This window comes from Podarcis tiliguerta (genome assembly GCF_965153285.1).
Source record: "Podarcis tiliguerta genome assembly, chromosome: 2".
NCBI classification, from domain to species: Eukaryota; Metazoa; Chordata; class Lepidosauria; order Squamata; family Lacertidae; genus Podarcis; species Podarcis tiliguerta.
The window spans coordinates 6,429,321-6,452,369 of NC_139535.1; the positions used below are offsets into that span (position 1 = coordinate 6,429,321).

General features: G+C 46.2%; 2 protein-coding genes across 3 annotated transcripts; both read right to left on the reverse strand.

Moving 5' to 3' along the window:
- Positions 1–751: 751 nt before the first annotated feature.
- On the reverse strand, positions 752–4,601 carry LOC310670818 (uncharacterized protein). 2 transcript variants are annotated; one of them, XM_083426589.1, is made up of 2 exons: positions 4,528–4,601; positions 752–2,124 (listed from the first exon to the last, which is right to left on the reverse strand). In XM_083426589.1, the coding sequence occupies exons 1-2, from the start codon at positions 4,571–4,573 to the stop codon at positions 1,277–1,279; spliced, it is 894 nt and encodes a 297-aa protein (XP_083282715.1). In that variant the 5' UTR covers positions 4,574–4,601; the 3' UTR covers positions 752–1,276. The 2 variants fall into 2 exon arrangements, with proteins under 2 accessions (XP_083282715.1, XP_083282716.1); XM_083426590.1 differs by having other exon boundaries at positions 752–2,121; positions 4,528–4,587.
- A 4,652-nt stretch (positions 4,602–9,253) lies between these two features.
- Positions 9,254–18,480, reverse strand: LOC310670356 (uncharacterized protein). Its single transcript, XM_083425576.1, has 3 exons — positions 18,378–18,480; positions 15,386–15,525; positions 9,254–13,028 (listed from the first exon to the last, which is right to left on the reverse strand). Exons 2-3 carry the CDS (start codon positions 15,501–15,503, stop codon positions 11,323–11,325), a joined length of 1,824 nt encoding a protein of 607 aa, XP_083281702.1. The 5' UTR covers positions 15,504–15,525; positions 18,378–18,480; the 3' UTR covers positions 9,254–11,322.
- Between the last annotated feature and the right edge of the window lie 4,569 nt (positions 18,481–23,049).

A 23,049-nucleotide genomic window follows, 5' to 3' on the forward strand; every position in this document is an offset into this window, starting at 1 on the left:
ATGCAGTAAACCGCTTTGAGATTTTTAAAAAATATATCAAGCAGTACAGAAATGAATAATAGAAATAATAATAATAATAATAATAAATTTGTGGTTGGGGAGAAGGCTAGATGGCATCAGTGGACCTCACTGCTCTCCCTTGTCAGTACTCCCTCTCTCCTTATCCCAATTTCCCTAATGGCAGAGGGGCGAGCAGCTTGGCTCCCTCTCCTTGCTGCTTTCACCCATTTGGAGAGGGCGGGTGAGGAAGCACACAGAGCTAGAAAAACAAAGAGGAGCCTGTCTGAAGGGAACTTCCTCCCAAGTAATACTAATTTATACCCCTCCGACTTGGCGGGATTTCCCCAGCCACTCTGGGCGGCTTACAAAAGAATATTAAAATACAATAACCTATTAAACATTAAAAGCTTCCCTAAACAGGGCTGTCTAGCAGATGATGGTTCTGCTGTATATAGAATCATAGAACTGTAGTTATAAGGGACCCCAAGGGTCATCTAGTCCAACCCCCAGCAATGAACTAATCTCGGCTAAAGCATCCATAGCAGAAGGCCATCCAACCTCTGCTTAAAATCCTCCAAGGAAGGAGAGCCCGCCACCTCCCGAGGGAGACTGTTCCATTGTCAAAACAGCTCTTACTGTCGGAAAGTTCTTCCACTCCAATAATGGCTGTCCTGGAGGGACCAGAACACGATCACTGGTTTACTCTCTGTAGGAGTTATTTGATATGATTAAAGATCTTCCCACACGCCAACCCTTTCTAAGATGTTTCCCTTGTACGAGTTCTTTATTGTTTAGGAAGGGAGCCCCTGCCACTGAAGTTCTTTCCATACACCAAACATTTCTATGATTTCCTCCCTGTATGAGTTCTTTGGTGGCTAGTAAGGGCACTACTCTGACTGAAGCTTTTTCCACACTCCGAACATGTATACGGTTTCTCTCCTGTATGAGTTCTTTGATGTGACTTAAGGGAGCTACTGCACCTGAAGCTCCTTCCACACTCCGAACATGTATACGGTTTCTCTCCTGTATGAGTTCTTTGATGCAACGTGAGTTGGCTACCGCGACAGAAGCTCTTGCCACACTCCAAACATTTATACGGTTTCTCTCCTGTGTGCAATCTTTGATGCAAGGTAAGGCTGGAACTATGGCTGAAGGTCTTTCCACACTCCAAACATGTATATCGTTTCTCTCCTGTATGAACTCTTTCATGCGAGGAAAGGTAGTCGATGCGACTGAAGCTCTTGCCACATTCCGAGCATTTATAAGGTTTGCTGCCTCAATGAGTTTGTTGATGTCTAGTAAGCCCATTGCTGCGAGCGAAGCTCATTCCACACTCCAAACACGTATGCGGTTTCTCCCCTGTATGAGTTCGTTGATGCGACTTAAGTGCGCTACCATGACTGAAGCTCCTTCCACACTCTGAACATGTATACGGTTTTTCCCCTGTATGAGATCTTTGATGCGAGGTAAGGGTACCATTCTCACTGAAACTCTTTCCACACTCTGAACATATATACGGTTTCTCCCCTGTATGAGATCTTTGATGCAAGGTAAGGGCACCACAGTGACTGTAGCTCTTTCCACACTCTGAACATTTATACGGTTTCTCCCCTGTATGAGTTCGTAGATGCAAGGTGAGGGAACTACTTTGACTGTAGCTCTTTCCACACTCCAAGCATTTATACGGTTTCTCCCCTGTATGAGTTCGTTGATGCAACATAAGGCTGCTACTCCAAATAAAGCTCTTTCCACACTCAGAACATGTATATGGTTTCTCCCCTGTATGAGTTCTTTGATGCCTAGTAAGCTGGCCACATTGACTGAAGCTCTTTCCACACTCGGAACATGTAAATGGTTTCTCTCCTGTATGTACTCTTTGATGTAAAGTAAGAGCTGAGCGACGACCAAATCTCTTTCCACACACGGTGCATTCATGCTTTTTCTCCTCTCTGGGAATTTGGTTTTCACCACCGTGAGACATACAAGAGTCACCCTCCCGCTTCTGCTTTTGTCTCCCCTCTCGCCTGCTGCCTCCATCTTGAACCCTCAGCGTCCGTTGCTCTTTGGATTCTTTTGGTGACACTTCTGATTGTTCCCCTTCTGCCAGCATCCCTTCTACATCTGCTGATGGAATAAAAAGGCAAACTGATGAAATGCTAAAGGACCATCTTCACCCCAATCATTCAGTCAGGACACAGAGATCCAGGTCCTAGGGTCTTGTGGCAGTTCCCTCACTGTGAGTAGTGAAGTTACAGGGAACGAGGCGGAGGGCCTTCTTGGTAGTGGTGCCCACCCTGTGGAACGCCCTCCCATCAGATGTCAAGGAAACAAACAACTATACAACTTTTAGAAGACAACTGGAGGCAGCCATGTAGAGGGAAGTTTTAAATGTTTTATTATGCTTTTATATTTGTTAGAAGCAGCTAGAGTGGCTGGGGCAACCCAGTCAGATCCGTGGGGGTACAAATAATGAAAGCATTAATATGGGATTATTATTTATTGATATGGTATTATTATTTATTGAGTTTATATACTGCCCTATACCCGGAGGACTCAGCATGGTTCACAGAAAAGTTCACATCATATATAATCAGAATAAAATCCAACCCAATAACACCTCCCCAAAAAAGAGCCACGTTTGAAAAAAACTATAGGATGTCAAACATATCAAGCAAAAGCCTGGTTAAAAAGGAACATGTTTGCATGTCACCTAAAGATGTATACCCCTTCATGGATCACTGCCTTGTCGTGGTGAAGGGGCTTGAATAACTCAGCTATGACCTATGCCTTGCAGGGCCACCTAAGACAGACAGGTCAGCCGAGAGTTTAGACTACATGTGATCCACCTGGAGAAGAAACTGGCAACCCACTCCAGTATTACGCCATGAAAGCTCCATGGACATAAAGCAGGAGAAGCTTTGAGAGGAAAATGAGTTTCCAAGGCATGCTCTGATTCACGGAGTCACGGAGAATCGGACACGACTAAGACAACTAAACAACAACAAAGGTGTATAATGAAGGCGCCAGGTGAACTTCCCTGGGGAGAGCATTCCACAGACAGGAAGCCACTGCAGAGAAGACCCTGTTCTCGTGTTGCCACCCTCTGGACCACTTGAGGAGGCCCACGAAGGAGGACCTCAGGATCCAGCTAGGTTCATATGGAAAGAAGCAGCAGTATTGAGGTGGTACTTGAAGTATTGTGATCCTGAGCCATTTAAGGCTTTATAGGTCAATACCAGCACCTTGAATTGAGCCCAGAAACTAATTGGTAGCAACCTGGCCACTGAATTCTGCACTAGCTGAAGTTTCCAAACTGCCTTCAGAGGCAGCCCTACGTATAACGCATATCTATATCTAACCTTGAAGTTCTCAGAGCATAGACAACGGTAGATAGGCTATCCCTGTCCAGATAGGGGTGTAGCTGGGCTACCAGCCAAAGCTGATGAAAGGCACTCCAGGCCATCTGAGCCTCGAGCAACAGCAAAGGATCCAGGAGAACCCCCAAGCTAGGAACCTGCTCCTCCAGAGGAAGTGTAACCCCATCAAGAGCAGGCGACCTTCCAGCCATCTGCTCTAGGGAACCACCCACTAACTGAGCCTCACTCTTATCTGGATTGAGCTTCAATTTGTTGGCTTTCATCCAGTCCATTACCGAGGCAAGACACTGGTGGGAGAGGGTGCTCAGGGGTAGGGGTAGTAGTAATAGTAATAGCATTAGCCTGTCTAAGTAAGGCCTCAGCCACGCTTGTAATTTTAATGTGGACTTGAAGTTGCTTGTTTCTCCTTTTTTTTTAACTTCTTCTGCCCAGAACTCCTCTTGCAGAAACTGCTGTATTTAATTGAAACACAAATGTTTTAAAATGTGTGTGGTTTGCGGGGGGTTATTGGGTTGATTTTGTTTATGTTTTGATTGCAAGTTATTGCAATTTTATCCTGCGAACTGCCCTAAGGCCTGTGGTTATAGGGAAGTATACGATTTTAATAAATTATAATGAAATCAGGCCAGATAAGAATGATTGCAAGTTCCAGGGGGAAGCCCCTGCAGAAGGTTTCCCAATGCTGAAGGGTTTGCCTTGACCCCAAGCCCTATGGGGAGCCCAAGGAAGGTCCCCCACCTGCCCAGGTTGGCCTGCAGGGAGGAGAGCAGGAGAAAGATCTGCCCCTCCATTGGGAAAAGATGTCCTACCCCCATAAAAAGGGGGAAAGCCCTATAAATGCATTATTTTAGCGGAATCATATACAGAATGCATTAATTATGGTAAGTGTACATATTTGGGGAAACACCCTTTGCAAAAGCGTGTCCATTAGGAGAAATCTGCACCAAAATGCTGACCAATTTTCAAGAGGTCTTTAAAGATAATAACGTGAAAATCTGGACAAATTGACGACGAGAAAAAGGAGACGTAGAAAAAAACTTACATTGAAACGCTTTGCCTAATAGGGGTTTTTTTAATCCCTCCCCACAACTCCCTCCAGCAGCACCCCCACTCCCCCCCCCCCGTTGTAATACATAATGATATGACCCACCTGAAGCGCCTCCGCGAGGAAGGAGAGCCGCCGCCATGTTCGGCATCCTCCCCGGCGAAGCTCCTATTCTCCCGACAGCCGTTTTCCTCCGCTCTAGGAATCTCAGCTCCGTCGCCGCTGCTCTTAACCGTTTCAGAGCCGAGCGGCAGGAGCCTCTAGTCTTCTTCGGGCAAAGAGCGAGGAGAGGCGCTGATCCCGCCTCCGGAAAGCCCCGCTGGATCAGCTGCGCGGCCGCCCCAAAAAGTTTTCTAAACTATTTTAAAAATATCTATATTTTTTATTTTCAATTTTCAAAATAACATTTTCCCAAATTTGCAATAAATGGCTTTCCCCCCGGCCCCCCTAGTTTCCGTCCCCCCCTTTATTCTCCTTGCATATAATTATATTTCTCCAATTAATTTCAACTTCTTTTCCTCCTCCTAATTCTATTCTTAGTTCAAACCTGCCAATGTTTTGACGTTTTTACAGTGTTCCCTAAAATAGTCTATAAAGTTTTCCCATTCTTGATTGAATTTTTTCTCATCTTGGTGCCTGATCTTCAGGGAAAGTTTAGCCATTTAGGCAGTCAGTCATCTTAGTTATCCATTCTTCTTTCGTTGGGACCTTTTAATCTTTCCGCACCTGTTTCTTCTGCTTCTTAATCTCTTCCTTTATGCCTATCAGTTCTGAAGGCAATACTGAATGAAAGCATCATATAGCATTTTGTGTTTAACCATGTAGTAAATAATAATAATAATAATAATAATAATAATAATAATAATAATAATATATCCCGCCCATCTGGCTGAGTTTCCCCAGCTACTCTGGGCGGCTTCCAATCACGTGTTAAAAACAATACAGCATTAAATATTAAAAACTTCCCTAAACAGGGCTGCCTTCAGATGTCTTTTAAAGATAAGATAGCTACTTATTTCCTTCACATCTGAAGGGTGGGTGTTCCACAGGGCTGGCGCCACTACCGAGAAGGCCCTCTGCCTGGTTCCCTGTAACTTGGCTTCTCGCAGCAAGGGAGCCGCCAGAAGGCCCTCGGTACTGGACCTCAGTGTCTGGGCAGAACGATGGGGGTGGAGATGCCAAAATTTTAAAACACCAAAAATCAAAAACTTCCCTAAACAGGGCTGCCTTCAGATGTCTTCTAGAAGTCAGATAGTTGTTTATTTCCTTGACACCTGATGGGAGGACGTTCCACAGGGCAGGTGCCATCACCAAGAAGGCCCTCTGCCTGGTTCCCTGTAACCTCACTTCTCGCAACGAGGGAACTGCCAGAAAGAATAAATGAGCATCTCCAACCCCATCATGCTGCTGCTGCTGCTGCTCTGGCGAGTGCCGGGTGGGCCGCTCCCTTTCCTGCCAACTCCATCGGGCCTAGGGGGCGGGGCCTGCACTCACCGCCCCAGTTTAGAGGCCTGAGCAGCTCCCTGCAGCAAGTGACAAAATGGTTTTAAATGTTTTAAGTGCTTTTAATTTGCTGCACTTTAAATGGTGGTTGTTTTTTATAATATTTTATAATTTTATTATTTTATTTCCGCTTGGGGTTGGATAAGTATTTAGTCAGGGTGGGAAGTAGTTTAATTTTAGCACTATTGTTTCTTGCTTTGCTTCTATTTTTATTATTCTGTTAAGTTATTATATAGTTTGTATTTTGCCTTTAAGGGGAAGGGTCGGGGCTGCCGGGGAGTGGGCATCAGTCAATAGAATGGCTGGGGCAGGTTCCACAGGGGGGGATGCATTGGGACACCCGATCTCAGTGATCACGGGCAGGAGGAGGAGTTACGCCAAGACCAGACCATGTCATTACTGAGGAGGCAGGGTTAGTCGTTGTTTGAGGACTATCCCTGCCTCCAGGTCTGGTCCTGACTGGAAGGATACTGGAATCAGCAAAGGAAACCCACATGACCTGAAAGTGTTGCTGTGCAATGCCAGGTCAATGATGAATAAAACCACTGCCATCCACGACCTGATTGTGGATAGAGGATTTGACCTGGCATGTGTGACAGAGACCTGGTTGGATGAATCAGATGGGCCTGTCCTTGCTGCTGCTTGCCCACCAGGTTTCTCTTACGCACAGCAACCCAGGTCATGTGGGCGGGGAGGGGGGGGTTGCAGTGATTTTTAGGAAGTCATTAGTCTGCACCAGGCGTCCTATTGGGAAGGCCAAGTTCTCTGAGTGCATGTTCTGGAAGTTGGGCAATAGGGGCAGTACAGGATTCCTATTGGTGTACCAACCTCCCCGCTGCACCAAGGATTCCCTGCCCAAGCTGCTTCAGGTCGTGGGGGATATGCTCCTGGAGACACCTAGCTTGGTTGTCCTGGGGGATTTTAACATCCATGCCGACACGACCTTACAAGGGACCGCTCGGGACTTTGTGGAAAGCATGGCCTCCATGGGGCTGTCCCTGAATAGTTTGGCCCAACTCATAGCCGTGGACATGCCTTAGACTTGGTGTTTACCTTTACAGATGTTGGTGATCTGACACTAACTAAAAGCAAAACAAAAGAAGTGCCATGGTCAGATTATTTCCTGGTGCAACTGGACTTCTCCGCGACCCTTCCCCTCTGCAGGGAGGTGGGACCTATTCGGATGGTCCACCCCCGCTACTTAATGGATCCAACTGGTTTCCAGAGAGTGGTAGGGGATGTTTTATCCCAAGTTGATGGCCTTTCAGCTGATTCCCTGGTGGCCCGCTGGAATGCGGAGTTAACCAGGGCTATTGACTATCTGGCTCCGAAGCGCCCTCTCCGATTGCATGGAGCCCGGACAGCCCCGTGATTTCCCCGGGGCTGAGGGTGATGAAACAATTGTTGAGACGGCTAGAGCGCCGGTGGCGGAAAACTCATTCTGAATCAGACTGGACACGGGCTAGAGCTCAACGTCGAGCCTACCCAGTGGCAATGGCAATGGCGATGGCGAAGAGGGCCTTCTTCACCACCTCCATTGTATCTGCAGAAAACAGCAGCAGGAGACTTTTTCAGGTGGTTCGCAATCTATCGGAACCACCTGCACCACCGGGGCCTGGTAGGGACCCCAAGATCTCCTGCAATGCTTTTGCAAATTTTTTTTGCAGATAAAGTCGCTCAGATTCAAAAGGAGGTAGATTCCACCGTGGGAGCAGGGCCAGGGTGGGAGAGTGCTAGAGTTCTGTCTAGTCCTGTTATATGGGATCAATTCCAATCTGTTACCTCCGAGGATGTGGACAGGCTGCTTGGACGAGTGAAACCGACCACCTGTCTCCTTGATCCTTGCCCATCCTGGCTGATAAAAGCGAGCTGGGAAGGGCTGGGTGATGGGCTCTGCAGGGTGGTGAATGCTTCCCTCTGTGAGGGAGCCTTCCCAGACCCGCTGAAAGGGGTGGTCATTAAACCGCTTCTTAAAAAAAACATCTTTAGACCCAGCCAATTTGGCTAACTATCGCCCAGTCTCAAATTCTTGGGCAAGGTGATTGAGCGGGTGGTTGCCGAACAACTCCAGGCATGCCTGGAGGATGCGGACTATTTGGATCCCTTCCAATCGGGATTCAGGCCTCACCATGAGACTGAAATTGCCTTGGTTGCGCTGGTTGATGATCTCCGGTGGGCTAGGGACAAAGGTGAGAGCTGTTTCCTAGTTCTGCTGGATCTCTCAGCGGCCTTTGACACCATTGACCATAACATCCTTCTGGACCGTCTTGAGGGGCTGGGAGCTGGGGGCACTGTTATACGGTGGCTCCGCTCCTTTCTCCTGGGCCGTGTCCAGAAAGTGGTGTTGGGGGATGAGTGTTCAGACCCCTGGGCTCTCACTTGTGGGGTGCCTCAGGGTTCCGTCCTCTCCCCCATGCTTTTTAATATCTATATGAAGCCGCTGGGAGAGATCATCAGGGGGTTTGGGCTGGGTGTTCATCAGTATGCAGATGACACCCAACTCTACATCTCCTTTAAATCAGAACCAGTGAAGGCGGTGAAGGTCCTGTGTGAGTGCCTGGAGGCGGTTGGAGGATAACTATGCTTTCCTCTGCTTAAGAAATTTCTTGACGGTAAGACCCGTTTGAGAGTGGAAAGTTTCTCCAAGCAAAATTACCAGGTTTGTCCTTGTTTTCCTGCTCATTGTTTGGAGAGAAACAGACCGCAAGCTGGGTTCGGACATCCCAGTAAGTCAGACACTGGTGTCTTTTTAATGGAGCAATGTCAGAAATCCGGGAGCAGCCGAAAGGTGTTACCGTATTTTAGCAGTGTATATACCTTGGGGCTTCCAGTTCACACAAAGCCATCACTTTTTTAAAAAAATAAATGATTTTTATTTGATTTTACAAATTCATTCACACTCAAAATAACAAATAATAAAAATTATACAAGATTATTCTGAATCTCAAGACCTCCCTCCTCCCCTCCATGGGTTCTTTAATTAACTTTTTCAACTGCATACTATAAATCCTAATTTTTCAGTCCTCCATTATATCCAAAGTCTATGTAACATTACAAGAGTTATTTAAGACCTGCCAAAGAATTCAAATATTTACAGCAGACTGCCAAATATGATATAAATTTCTCCCATTCTTTGTTGAAGTTTGATCTTCCTGGTTTCTGATTTTCCCAGTCATTCTTGCCATCTCTACATAATCCAGTAGTTTGCCTGCCAGTCCACCCTGGTAGGGATTTTATCGTTTTTCCAACTTCGGGCAGGCAGCTTCCTTGCAGCTGTTGCTGCATACATTAACAGTCTTTTCAAAAAGGCTTCTGGTTTTTTTAAAAAAACAAACATTATTTTAAACAGTTTCCCCCCAAATTCATTATATATCATTTCCCATATTTCCTTTGTTACTTTACAGTTCCACCACACATGGTAAAAGGTGCCTTCCTTTTCTTTACATTTCCAGCAAATATTTGAACTTGTCCTGTACATTTTTGCTAATTTACCCAGGAGTTAAATACAAGCTGTACATCATTTTCATATAATTTTATTTTGATGTATAAGGTAAAGGGACCCCTGACCATTAGGTCCAGTCGTGGCCGACTCTGGGGTTCAGCGCTCATCTCGCGTTACTGGCTGAAGGAGCTGGTGTACAGCTTCCGGGTCATGTGACCAGCATGACTAAGCTGCTTCTGGCGAACCAGAGCAGCACACGGAAACGCTGTTTACCTTCCCGCCGGAGTGGTACCTATTTATTTACTTGCCCTTTGACGTGCTTTTGAACTGCTAGGTTGGCAGGAGCAGGGACTCACCCCGTTGCGGGGATTCGAACCGCCAACCTTCTGATCGGCAAGCCCTAGGCTCTGTGGTTTAACCCACACCGCCACGTGCATCCCTATTTTAATGTATAACACGCTGTAAATTTCAAATCCCCTCTCCATAATTTTCCCCATGCTGAAAATGGAACAATCACTTATTTTAACTGTGGTTTAACATGGCATGTGAACCTCACCAATGTCACTGAAGCACCAATCTGCTGCAAAATGTAAGTGAAAGTAGAATGATGGGTGATGTTTTACCTTAATTGGAATGTTTACAATAACATATATTTACAACTGGGTGGTCTACGGAAACTGAGCACAGAGCCACACAATTGAAAGCACATCCAATGCACATTTAAAGCAATTTCTTCCAAAGAATTCTCGGAACTATGGTTCCCCCACCACAGAACTACAATTCCCAGTACCCTTAATGTTGTTGTTATATTTATATCCCACTTTCCCCCCACAAGAGGCTACTTTCTTCCGTATGTGGTAGTTATGTAAGGTAGCAAAAGCTTTCTGATAAATGATTTATAATGAGCTGTAAAAAATGTTGAAGATAACTTTTGTTAAAAATACACAGAAGCTTTACTTTTAGGAATATTTGGGGGAGAGGTACCCAAATAACAGAAATATATATATATATTTATATACATTACAGTCGTACCTCAGGTTACATACGCTTCAGGTTACAGACTCCGCTAACCCAGAAATAGTACCTCGGGTTAAGAACTTTGCTTCAGGATGAGAACAGAAATCACGCAGCGATAGTGGGAGGCCCCATTAGCTAAAGTGGTGCTTCAGGTTAAGAACAGACCTCCAGAACGAATTAAGTACTTAACCCGAGGTACCACTGTACTATAGCTGCCCAAATGATTTATGTCCAGAGATGGAAAGAAGAAACAGTTCCGACAAAGGAGGACTGGAAAATAAAATAGATGGAATATGCAGAAATGGTGAAACTTACCGGAAGAATACGAAACCAAGAAGAGAGATTTTTTGAAACAAAATGGGGAACATTTGTTGATTATTTGGAGATACATTGTAAAACTTGAAATATTAGCAGGATAGACATAAATTCATGCAGTAATAAATAATTAAATGAGAACGTAAGGGCAAATCAGTAAACAGGTTTGAACTGGATATGCAGTAATAAAAATATACAAAGTAAGTAACCGCAGAAAGGAGGGGAGGGAAGTCGAAAGAAACGCAGATCAATTTTGCTACAAATTTCTGTAAAAATATTTGTAAAAGGTGAAAACAAAAAATAAAATTATATTAAAAAGTAATTAAACTATAGCAGAATTAAAACAATATAAAAACAAATCTATTAACACACAGGTAGTAAAACAACAACAGCCCAGCCCCATTAAAAGCCCTTTCCTTAAAAAACAAAACAAAAAAAGCACACCCCTTAATAATCTACTTTTCCCAGGATTTCTGAGGGAAAGTCGTGTTCTTTAAATGTGTTGGATGTGCTTTGAATCTGTGGTGTGGATCCGGCCTAAGAGGCAACGCATGGTATGTGGTTTCTCCTGGGTGTGAAATCTGAGAAGTTGGATGAACGTTCTTTCTAGGCGTAATGCATTTCTATACTTCCTCCTCTTCATGAGTTCTCTGATGCTTACTGAGGTATGATCTCCTTTTAAAGCATTTTCCGCACTCGGAGCATTTGTAGGGCTTCTCCCCGGAATGAGTCACTTGGTGCTTACTGAGGTTTGAGCTCGAACTGAAGCACTTCCCGCACTCGAGGCATTTATACGGTTTCTCCCCCGAGTGAATTCTCCGATGACATGTAAGGTGTGTGCTTCGACTGAAGCTCTTTCCGCACTCCGAGCATTGATACGGCTTCTCCCCTGTGTGGATTCTTCGATGAAACGTGAGATTAATCTTCTGATTGAAGCTCTTTCCGCACTCCAGGCATCTGTAGGGCTTCTCCTCTCGGTGGATTCTCTGATGAGAAGTGAGGTCTTTGTTCAGGTTGAAGCTCTTTCCGCACTCCGAGCATTTATAGGGCTCCTCCTCCGAGTGAGTCGCTTGATGGTACATGAGGATTGTGCTCGAACAGAAGCTCTTTCCACACTCCAAGCATTTATACGGTTTCTCTTCGGAGTGAGTCCTCTGATGCATACTGAGGGTTGTGCTGTTGTTGAAGCTTTTCCCACACTGCAGGCATTCGTAGGGTTTCTCCCCCGTGTGAATCCGGTGATGGTTACTGAGGCCCGTGCTCAAACGGAAGCTCTTTCCGCACTCCGAGCACTTATATGGCTTTTCCCCTGTGTGGATTCTCTGATGGGTAATAAGGTCGGCGTTCTGACTGAAGCTCTTTCCACAATCGGGACATTTATAGGGTTTCTCGGCCGTGTGAATTCTCTGATGTGTGGAGAGGGCTGAGCTCTGACTAAAGCTCTTCCCACACTCCGAGCACGTATACGGTTTCTCCCCTGTGTGAATCCTTTCGTGATAAGTAAGACTAATTTTGACGCTGAAACTCTTTCCACATTCCGAACATTTGTACGGTTTCTCTGCCATGTGAGTCCTCTGATGCATTGTTAGGCTTGAGTTGTGACTGAAGCTCTTCCCGCACTCTGCACACTTATACGGTTTCTCCCCTGTGTGAATTCTCTGATGAGCAGTCAGGCTCGTCCTCACAGTGAAGTTCTTCCCACACTCCGCACATTTATAGGGTTTCTCCCCAGTGTGAATTCTCTGATGACGAGTGACATACATCTTCTGACTGAAGCTCTTCCCACACTCCAGGCATCGGTACGGCTTCTCCCCAGTGTGGAGGCTTTGATGCACGATAAGAGTGGTGCTACGACTGAAGCTTTTCCCGCACTCCAGGCATTTATAGGGTTTCTCCCCCGTGTGGATTATCTGATGCTTCCTAAGGTCCGAGTTCGAACTGAAGCTCTTTCCACACTCCAGGCATGGGTGCACTTTCCCTGCCGTGTGAGTTCTTTGATGCCTGCTGAGGTTTGTAAACCAACTGAAGCTCTTTCCGCACTCCCAGCATTTATAGGGTTCCTCCCCTTTGTGGATTTTGCAATGAGCTCTGAGTTTAGACCTAGAACTGAAGCTTTTCTGACACACGAGGCACTGACTGGTCTTCTTCCTTTTATCGGTTGTTTCTGGGGTTGCGATTTCAAGGCGGCCACTGCCCTGGGAAGCAAAGGGTTTTTCCCTCCCCTGATTTGCTTTTGCTTTCCTTGCTGGCTGTTCCCTCTTTCCACACTGTTCTTTTTCCAGTGACACCCCCCATAGTTCTTCCGTTTCCTCAGTTGCCCCTTGGTCACCTGTTGCATTGAAGACAAGAAAACGATAAGAGTCCGTATCGGAAATGGGCGCTTCAAATAATTGAAGGACCTCAGGTAATTGTTAATTGGGATGTGCTACATAATTTCTCTCATAATGTCTGTCCTGCACTTGCAAATAATTCTCTGCCCCTTGATATTAGGCAAGTGCCTTCGCTGTGCTGTTTTCGGGGCCTGCTAAAAGCCTTTTTTACAAAGGTAATTCTGACAAGTACCATATTTTTACGTGTATAACACGGCCCTGTGTATAAGACAACCCCTATTTTTGGGGACTCCTAATTAAGAAAATGGGGGAAGATTGCCTAGAGTTGTTAAGCTTTTTTTGGGGGGGGGGCTGCATGCGTCGCCAAGAGTTTGGATTTGGATTTTATATCCCACTTCATCACTACCTGAAGGAGTCTCAAAGCGGCTAACATTCTCCTTTCCCTTTCCCTTTCCCTTCCTCCCCCACAACAAACACTCTGTGAGGTGAGCGGGAGTGAGAGACTTCAGAGAAGTGAGACTGGCCCAAGGTCACCCAGCAGCTGCAGGTGGAGGAGCGGAAACGCGAACCCGGTTCCCCAGATTGCGAGACTACCACTCTTAACCACTACACCACACTGGCTCTCGCCGACAGCAGCCGCCAGTCACCCGCCCAATTGCCTCAGTGGCAGCCAGTCAACACCAGGCCTTGCCACAGCCACCAATCACCCACAAAATTGACGCAGAAGCAGCCAATCGACAGCAGCCACCAATCACCCACCCAATCACCATTGACAATCTCCTGCTTGCGGCTACAACCAATTGCCCCCCCCACACACACTATCCGTGTATAAGACAACCCCCAATTTTTAACATTATTTTATATATATATATAAAATCCTCTTATACACGGAAAACTATGGTATACTACTCTGTGATTTTCTTTTGGAATGTGTCTTTTTAAGACTTGCTGATTTTCTTTTAAAAACCGTTTCCACTCATTTGTTTTTAAGCTTCTGGTTTTATCGGTAATGTTAATGTCTCTTTTATATTATAAGTATTATTCTTATTATTTATTGCATTTATATACCACCCTATACCCAGGGTATCAAGGTGGTTCACAGAATAAAATCAAGACATAAAACCACAAAATACCTAGTAAAAATAAAAACAACAATCCAATAGCCCCCCCTCTAAACTGCTTAGGGTTTCTGATAACTGAAAGGCACATCAATCCTGTTAATAAATGTATAGAAATAATATGCATTTGTGGAATACTGATTTACAGTTATTGATGTCTGTTGGCTGACAAAGTGAAGTAACTCTACTTGACGTTTGGGGAATCTGTTATAATTAAATGCAAGTCTATGCAGGAATTGAAATATGTAGTTGATGGGAGATGAAGAAGGGGGGAAATTAATGCTGAAATATTTTTAAGCATTGAAATGGAATTAATAAATCTATGTTACGTTGAGCAGCAAGTAAGGGAAGAAAGAGAAACCTCATGGAAGTGGAATGGGAAGTCCATTTTTAAATTTGTATTATATTCAAATTAATTTTATTAAAACAATAAGGACCGAAAACAATTATTTAGTTATTTACTTGTTGTTCCAGCTCTCAGCTATTAAATGTGTCCTGCAACCGAATATTAAAAATGGCTATTTTGATGATGCCAAGCCTTTAATATTTTGCACCAATGTATAACCATGCATAGGGACACGGGTGGCGCTGTGGGTTAAACCACAGAGCCTAGTACTTGCTGATCAGAAGGTTGGCGGTTTGAATCCCCGTGACGGGGTGAGCTCCCGTTGCTCAGTCCCTGCTCCTGCCAACCTAGCACTTCAAAAGCACGTCAAAGTGGAAGTAGATAAATAGGTACCGCTCCGGCGGGAAGGTAAACTGGTTCGCCAGAAGCGGCTTAGTCATGCTGGCCATATGACCCGGAAGCTGTACGCCGGCTCCCTCGGCCAATAAAGTGAGATGAGCGCCGCAACCCCAGAGTCAGTCACAGCTGGACCTAATGGTCAGGGGTCCCTTTACCTTTACCTATAATCATGCATAATACTCTACTGCAGGCATAAGCAAACTCCGGTCCTCCAGATGTTTGGGACCACAATTCTCATCATCCCTAGCTAACAGGACCAGTGGTCAGGGATGATGGGAACTGTAGTCCCAAACATCTGGAGGGCCTGAGTTTGCCTATGCTTGCCCTAGTGGATTTTTTTTTATATTAAATTGAAAGGTGGGAGATAAATGCTCTTAATCGACAAAGAGAGATCAAATCCCACTAGAAAAGGAGAATGGGCTTTGGAGTACGAAAGCATAGGAACCATTCAACAAGTAGGTTCTTAACTGCTCTTTTAGACAGACACCCTTACCGAGCGAGTCCAGGATCCTGCCCTTTTCCTCCTTGACTTCTCCATGCAGAGCCGCCCGGTCAGGATCCAGGGGCGCCCAGGCCTCCTCCTCTTCCTCCTTTTTGAAATGCAGAGCCATCTCCTCAGTGGGTCACCGGATCCTGAAAGGCAAGATTTCGCTTTCACGCAAAACAGCAGAATCAGGAGACAGGGCTGAAGCAAAGCTGGTTCTTCTGGTCAGCAGCTGGAAATGAACCACTTGCATGATCCTTTGGCTTCACTGCCAAGGCTCAGACTTTTATAATCTGGCTGTCACAGCCCTCTCTGCCCTTCTCTTCCTCTCGCCAACCCCACTAACGATTTTAGCTGTTTACAACGGTTTATAAAATAAGATTGGGACGCGGGTGGCACTGTGGGTTAAACCACAGAGCCTAGGACTTTACCTATCAGAAGGTTGGTGGTTTGAATCCCTGCGAAGGGGTGAGCTCCCGTTGCTCCTGCCAACCTAGCAGTTTGAAAGCACAAAGTGCAAGTAGATAAATAGGTACCACTCCGGCGGGAAGGTAAACGGTGTTTCCGTGCGCTGCTCTGGTTCGCCAGAAGCGGCTTAGTCATGCTGGCTACATGACCCGGAAGCTGTACGCCGGCTCCCTGGGCCAAGAAAGCGAGATGAGCCCGCAACCCCAGAGTCGTCCGCGACTGGACCTAATGGTCAGGGGTCCCTTTACCTATAAAATAAGATTATAAATTTTCCCCATTCCTTATTGCAATTTTGGTCTTCCTGATTTCTGATTCTTCCGGTCATTTTTGCCATTTCGACATAGTCCATCAACTTAGACCTGCCACTCTTCTCTGGTAGGGACTTTATATTCTAATCCACGTTTCCAGTACATCCCTCACACAAAATACTGAGAGCCTGGAAGAGGGACCTAGTTTAGCCAAGTCTCACCCCCAAACCACCTCAAACGTGGTTGAAACGAAGGTTGTTGCTCGGCTGCAGTCAGTCTGCGAAACCGATTCTTTAATTTGCAGGCGGTGTTTTAATCTACTGGGTGCACAAAACCTCACTTCCCTCCTTTATTTTAGAAATATTAATATAAATTTAAAAGAGGGCAGAGCCTTTTCTGCTGCTGCACCTGAAGTTCAATATGCTGCCCCTGCACATGGAGGCTTTAACAATAATAATAATATTTATATCCCACCCATCTGGCTGGGTTTCCCCAGACACTCTGGGTGGCTCCCAACAAAATATTAATATTAATACTACTACCTAATGCTCAGGGGTCCCTTTACCGTTTTACTGCTCGGACACTGTGTTCTGCCTGGACACTGAGGTCCAGCTCCAAGGACCTTCTGGCGGTTCCCTTGCTGCGAGAAGCCAAGTCACAGGGAACCAGGCAGAGGGCCTTCTCGGTAGTGGCGCCCGCCCTGTGGAACACCCTCCCACCAGATGTCAAAGAGAACAACAACTACCAGACTTTTAGAAGACATCTGAAGGCAGCCATGTTTAGGGAAGCTTTTAATGTTTAATAGGTTATTGCATTTTACTGAGTGGCTGGGGAAACCCAGCCAGATGGGTGGGGTATAAATAATAAATTATTATTATTATTATTATTACTACTACTACTAAAGTTTTATTCCACGCACGTATGAACTGTTTTGGTGAGGCAGACCATGAGATGCATCTCCAACAGCTTCTTTACAGAAGCGACCAAGCTTTGCAATGCCTTTGACCCTAGATCAAGGGAAGTAATAGTGCCGCTGTATTCTGCTCTGGTCAGACCTCACCTGGAGTACTGTGTCCAGTTCTGGGCACCACAGTTCAAGAAGGACACTGACAAACTGGAACGTGTCCAGAGGAGGGCAACCAAAATGGTCAAAGGCCTGGAAACGATGCCTTATGAGGAACGGCTAAGGGAGCTGCGCATGTTTAGCCTGGAGAAGAGGAGGTTAAGGGGTGATATGATAGCCATGTTCAAATATATAAAAGGATGTCACATAGAGGAGGGAGAAAGGTTGTTTTCTGCTGCTCCAGAGAAGCGGACACGGAGCAACGGATCCAAACTACAAGAAAGAAGATTCCACCTAAACATGAGGAAGAACTTCCTGACAGTAAGAGCTGTTCGACAGTGGAATTTGCTGCCAAGGAGTGTGGTGGAGTCTCCTTCTTTGGGGGTCTTTAAGCAGAGGCTTGACAACCATATGTCAGGAGTGCTCTGATGGTGTTTCCTGCTTGGCAGGGGGTTGGACTCGATGGCCCTTGTGGTCTCTTCCAACTCTATGATTCTATGATTCTATGACCCCAAAATCCACCAGCCAGCGTTGTTTGGTTTCCAGGTTCTTCTTCAATTTTTCTCCCTCCCTCCCTCTGCCTGATGTACCTTTCCATCCTTTCACTGAAAGATTTAACCAGGCTGCTGAGTGCTTCAGCAACTCCCCTTTTGAAGGGAAACCGATGACACAGAGGCCCGATCAAAGAAGAGCCACCCATCTTAATCTCGGGGCCGTGGGTTCGAATCCTGCATTGGGCAACAGATTGCTGCATTGCAGGGGGTTGGACTAGAATGACCCGCAGGGTCCCTTCCAACTCTACGACATAGCTGTCAACTTTTCCCTTTTCTTGCGAGGAATCCTATTCGGAATAAGGGAATTTCCATTTTAAAAGGGGAAACGTTGACAGCTATGCTCTACAATTCCATGGGCGGTAAACAACGCCAAACCGGGATGGAGTGATGGACTCCAACTCCCATCATTCCTCATTGCCGGCCGTGCGGGCAGGGGCTGATGGGAGTTGGAGTCCTGTCGCAGGATCCCCCCCCCACCCTGGTGCAAAAGGAGCCTAAGATGCCATTGGGGGGCAAGTAGGGGGTGGGAGGGCCAGCAGCAACCCCGCATCTCCCTGTCCTGCCTTGCAGTGCCTCCCCTGCACCCTCCTCCCTCCCTGCCACCCCAGGGCTCCCCTTCAGCCCCCCATCGCCCCATGCATAGAGCTATGGGGGGGCAGACGACTGACCAGATCCTGGGGGGTCTCCGATGCAGCGCTTGAGAGAGGCTGGGCTGGAGCTGGAGGAGGGAGCTGTTTGCACAGGCTTGCATTTGCTCCGGAGGACCCCCGCCCCACTCTCCTCCTCCTTTTGCACCCCCACCCCCCTAATTCACATCCTCTCTAGGAACCGGAGTCAGTTCATTTTAACCCTTAGAAGGCAGGATGGCTTCCTTCGCTCTGCGCCTCTCTGAGCCAAGGAGGGAAAATCAGTTCTAATTGCGCAGCTCTGGTCTGATTGATTGATTGATTGATTGATTGATGTTTATTCAAATATGTACCAAAAAAGGTAAAACGAACTAAATAAGAGTGGCAGCTTATGCAGATAGAATATGCGCAGCTTGCAGACTTAACATATAGAATAAGAGAACAAGAAGAACATACGCTTAGAGAAGATTGGAAAACGTTTATTGAATATATGGGGAATAACTGTGTACAGCTGAAAACGCTGGCAGCATTAAGATAAATTCAACAGTGTAAACAAGTTATGATGGATGCAATAATGGAATACTGAATGGTATAGTTCCTGCGAAACATACAGGGATTTATGATATGTAAAATGAACCATGGAAAGAATCATAGAATCATAGAATCATAGAATCATAGAGTTGGAAGAGACCACAAGGGCCATCGAGTCCAACCCCCTGCCAAGCAGGAAACACCATCAGAGCACTCCTGACATATGGTTGTCAAGCCTCTGCTTAAAGACCTCCAAAGAAGGAGACTCCACCACACTCCTTGGCAGCAAATTCCACTGTCGAACAGCTCTTACTGTCAGGAAGTTCTTCCTAATGTTTAGGTGGAATCTTCTTTCTTGTCGTTTGGATCCATTGCTCCGTGTCCGCTTCTCTGGAGCAGCAGAAAACAACCTTTCTCCCTCCTCTATGTGACATACTTTTATATAGTTGAACATGGCTATCCTATCACCCCTTAACCTCCTCTTCTCCAGGCTAAACATGCCCAGCTCCCTTAGCCGTTCCTCATAAGGCATCGTTTCCAGGCCTTTGACCATTTTGGTTGCCCTCCTCTGGACACGTTCCAGTTTGTCAGTGTCCTTCTTGAACTGTGGTGCCCAGAACTGGACAACGTACTCCAGGTGAGGTCGGACCAGAGCAGAAAAAAGGGAAGTCCCTGATATCTTAAGGATGTAATAATGAGTATTTTAAATTGTAAAACAGAAAATTTAATAAAAATTATGTGCAAAGATGTACAAAAATGCATACCTATTTTAAAGCATCTTATATACTGAAATGAAACAGCGGCCTGGTCTAAAAGAGAACGGAGGTCTAAAAGTCAGAAGGAAGACACGGAAAGGAGAACCCTAAGAAAAAGAGAAAGCGAGAGAAAAAGAAAAGAAAGACAAAACAAAACAAATAAATACAAGGACTTCCAGTTCTCTGTCCTGCAGCTACGTGTGGTATTCATGCCTTAAGATCCAACCATTCTGTCATCTATAAACCAGTATTTTTTCAACCTTCAAATCCTGATATTTTAAAGATCGTTTTCTCTTTCATGCCAAAAGCCCATAAGAAATTCCCTAGTCCTTATTTGCGCAGTAATGATTTTTCTCTCATTAAATGTCTTAACGTCGGCATCTCAGCCAAATCCACTAGTTTTATTGGCCATTCTTCTGTAGCGCATAGGGCAATAGACTTTCCACCTTTGTTCCTGTAGCAATCTTGCCGCTGTAATAATATAGGATTATTATACGCACAGCTCTGGCCTACAACGCATCGTTTCCGACACATACAGCAGCTTGGCCTCCTAAATGTTAAAATGATTAGATTTCTAAATTCCTAGAAAGATTGACATAGGGATGGGGTGTGTGGATAGCTCTCCCCCCCCCACCAGATGCAAGTCTGCAAGCCCCTTTCTTGCTCTGTTTTGCCTTCTCCCTTGCAGGGGGAACAGGACCAGAGCTGTCTTTCCCATAGGGCTTAGTGGTGCGTCGCACCAGGGGGCTGGCCTCTCAGGGGTGTCCCACTGAGTAGGGGAGCTGAACACCAGCTGCGCCTTGCCAGCCATATGGCTGGCAGGCATGCAGCTTTGTAGCACCCTGCTTGTGGTTAACGCTTAGCTGGAATGAAATATTCAACGCAGCAATAGAGAAATTAAAATAATAATTTATTTGTCAGACAAATAAATGATTGGCACAGTGGTATATGGTTACCAAAAGCTCTGCACACTCCAGCCCTGGTGGCCAGCACTTATATTCCCTCAGCCCAGCCTCCTTACTCCTCCTTTGGCTGCCTCTGTCCAATCAGCCTGGTTGAAATTCCTATTGGCTGTCTGCTAGAACCAATCATAAAAGATACACCCATTTCCTATTACCTTTTCTGGGAGACAAAGAGCTATATTTCCTTCTATCATATATCTTACATTTGCCTCGACAAGGCACCTTAATTACCAGATCACCCTTTGCCCTTTTGCTCTTTTGCCCTTCTGGCCTTCTGCTCTTATGCCCTTCTGCCCCTGGCAACAGGGGCAGATGGCTAAAACAGATGGCTCATGGTTTTAAATTTTGTCATAAACAGAGATCTTGAGTTCACCTTCTCACACACCATCAATGAAATAAGAATCTAATATAAGAATCTAACATTTATTACTTTCTAAATCCTTTGTATACTTACATTAAAGTCAATATATTTCATACATAACATAGATAGATTTTTAGCAGAAAAGGAAAGGCCTTTTCAAAGAAAGAAAGGAACTTAATAAAAAGTTCCTTAGTAAAAAAGTTCCATTTTACACCCCCCCCCTTTCCCAGCCAGCTGCTGTTCATATTAGCTCTTTGCCCTTTAACCTTAGGAAAATGTGGCTGATGGGAAGCCCAGGATAAACTATTTACCTACTCTTAATTAGTGTTTTTGCAGCTTGATTGTATTCTGTAATTTGTATGACCTCTGCTCCCAGCCTGTAATTCCCTTCTATAACTTTTGAGAAACTTGCCTCCTGCTGGTGTTATAAATCTATGGGGCCCTTGTGCAGGAAAACAAAACAACTGCCAGCTGCTTTATATCTGGCATGAACCAAGCATTCGCAAATATATTTTTAAGCTTATTTTAAGATATAGATCTTGATCAGATGCCTCAGCTTCCCAAAGCGGATTGGGGGGGAGTTGCGCCGCCCCCCCCCAGTGGCTGGCAGTGTGCAGCTTCACCCGCAACTATCCGTGGTAATTTGGGGGCCCTGGGTGGATATTTGCACCCCAGCGCCTCATCTGCTAAAGACAGCCATGAATAGGACCCAGCCCTCCCCCCAAGCGCTGCCTCAGAGGTCCCTCCTAGGATCTCCCTCCTTCTACATTTGGGCGAAAAGGGGTCCCAGGGCTGCAGGGAGGAGGGGGAGGAACATGCCCTCCAATCTTTTCCAACCCCTTAGGGATCTCATGCCTGCTTCCCCACTGATTTTGCGGCTGGTTTTACGCCTCTGCATGGATGTCTTTAATTTTCTGATATTCAACTGTTGGTGCTGTCTTGCAGTGGCGTAGCGTGGGTTGTCAGCACCCGGGGCAAGGCAAGTAATTTGCGCCCCCCCCGCTGCACTGTCCCTCCCCCAGATATTCCCTCGCTCTCTCTCCGCACCGCACGCCTGGCACCCTCCCCTCCACAGTGGGCGGCGACCCGGCGGCTCGGATCAGATTCGCACAGCCAGCCCTGCAGTAAGAGAGAGTGAGTGAGCCAGGTAGGGGCAGAGAGCTGCGAGTGCAAGCGCCCCCCCCCGATGTTGCGCCCGGTGTGGCCGGCCCCCCCTGCACCCCCACGCTACGCCACTGCTGTCCTGAGGTGGTGATGATGATGATGATGATGATGATTATTGATACCCTTCCTATATGGCTGGGTTTCCCCAGCCATCCTGGGCGGCTCCCAACAGAATATTAAAAACACAATTAAACATCAAACATTAATAATTTCTCTAAACATCAGATGTCTTCTAAAAATCAGATAGTTGTTTATTTCCTTGACATCTGAAGGGAGGGCATTCCACAGGGTGGGCACCACTACCGAGAAGGCCCTCTGCCTGGTTCCCTGTAACCTCACTTCTCGCAATGAGGGAACCAATAAAAAGCCCTTGGAGTTGGACCTCAGTGTCTGGGCTGAATGATGATGGGGGTGGAGATGCTCCTTCAGTTATACTGGGCTGAGGCTGTTCAGGGCTTTAAAGGTCAGCACCAGCACTTTGAATTGTGCTTGGAAACACACTGGGAGCCAATGTAGGTCTTTCAGGACTGGTGTTATATGGTCTGGTAGTTGTTGTTCTCTTTGACATCTGATGGGAGGACGTTCTACAGGGCGGGTGCCACTACCGAGAAGGCCCTCTGCCTGGTTCCCTGTAACTTGGCTTCTTGCAGGGAGGGAACCACCAGAAGGCCCTTCGTGCTGGACCTCAGTGTCTGGGCTGAACGATGGGGGTGATGACGCTCCTTCAGATATACTGGACTAAGGCCGTTTAGGGCTTTAAAGGTCAGCACCAACACTTTGAATTGTGCTTGGAAACGTACTGGGAGTCAATATAGGTCTTTCAAGACCAGTGTTATGTGATCTCGGCGGCCGCTCCCAGTCACCAGTCCAACCCTCTGAAATGCAAGGATCTTTTGCCCAATGTGGAGCTCGAACCCGCCGCCCTGAGATTAAGAGTCTCA

Excerpts from the sequence above, each read along its gene's own strand:
- LOC310670818 (XM_083426589.1), bottom strand. The coding sequence starts at position 4,573 with ATGCCGAACATGGCGGCGGCTCTCCTTCCTCGCGGAGGCGCTTCAG. Across the intron at positions 2,125-4,527 it reads TCCTCGCGGAGGCGCTTCAG|CAGATGTAGAAGGGATGCTG; the intron begins GTGGGTCATATC and ends TTATTCCATCAG.
- LOC310670356 (XM_083425576.1), bottom strand. The coding sequence starts at position 15,503 with ATGGCTCTGCATTTCAAAAAGGAGGAAGAGGAGGAGGCCTGGGCGCCC. Across the intron at positions 13,029-15,385 it reads CAGGATCCTGGACTCGCTCG|GTGACCAAGGGGCAACTGAG; the intron begins GTAAGGGTGTCT and ends TCAATGCAACAG.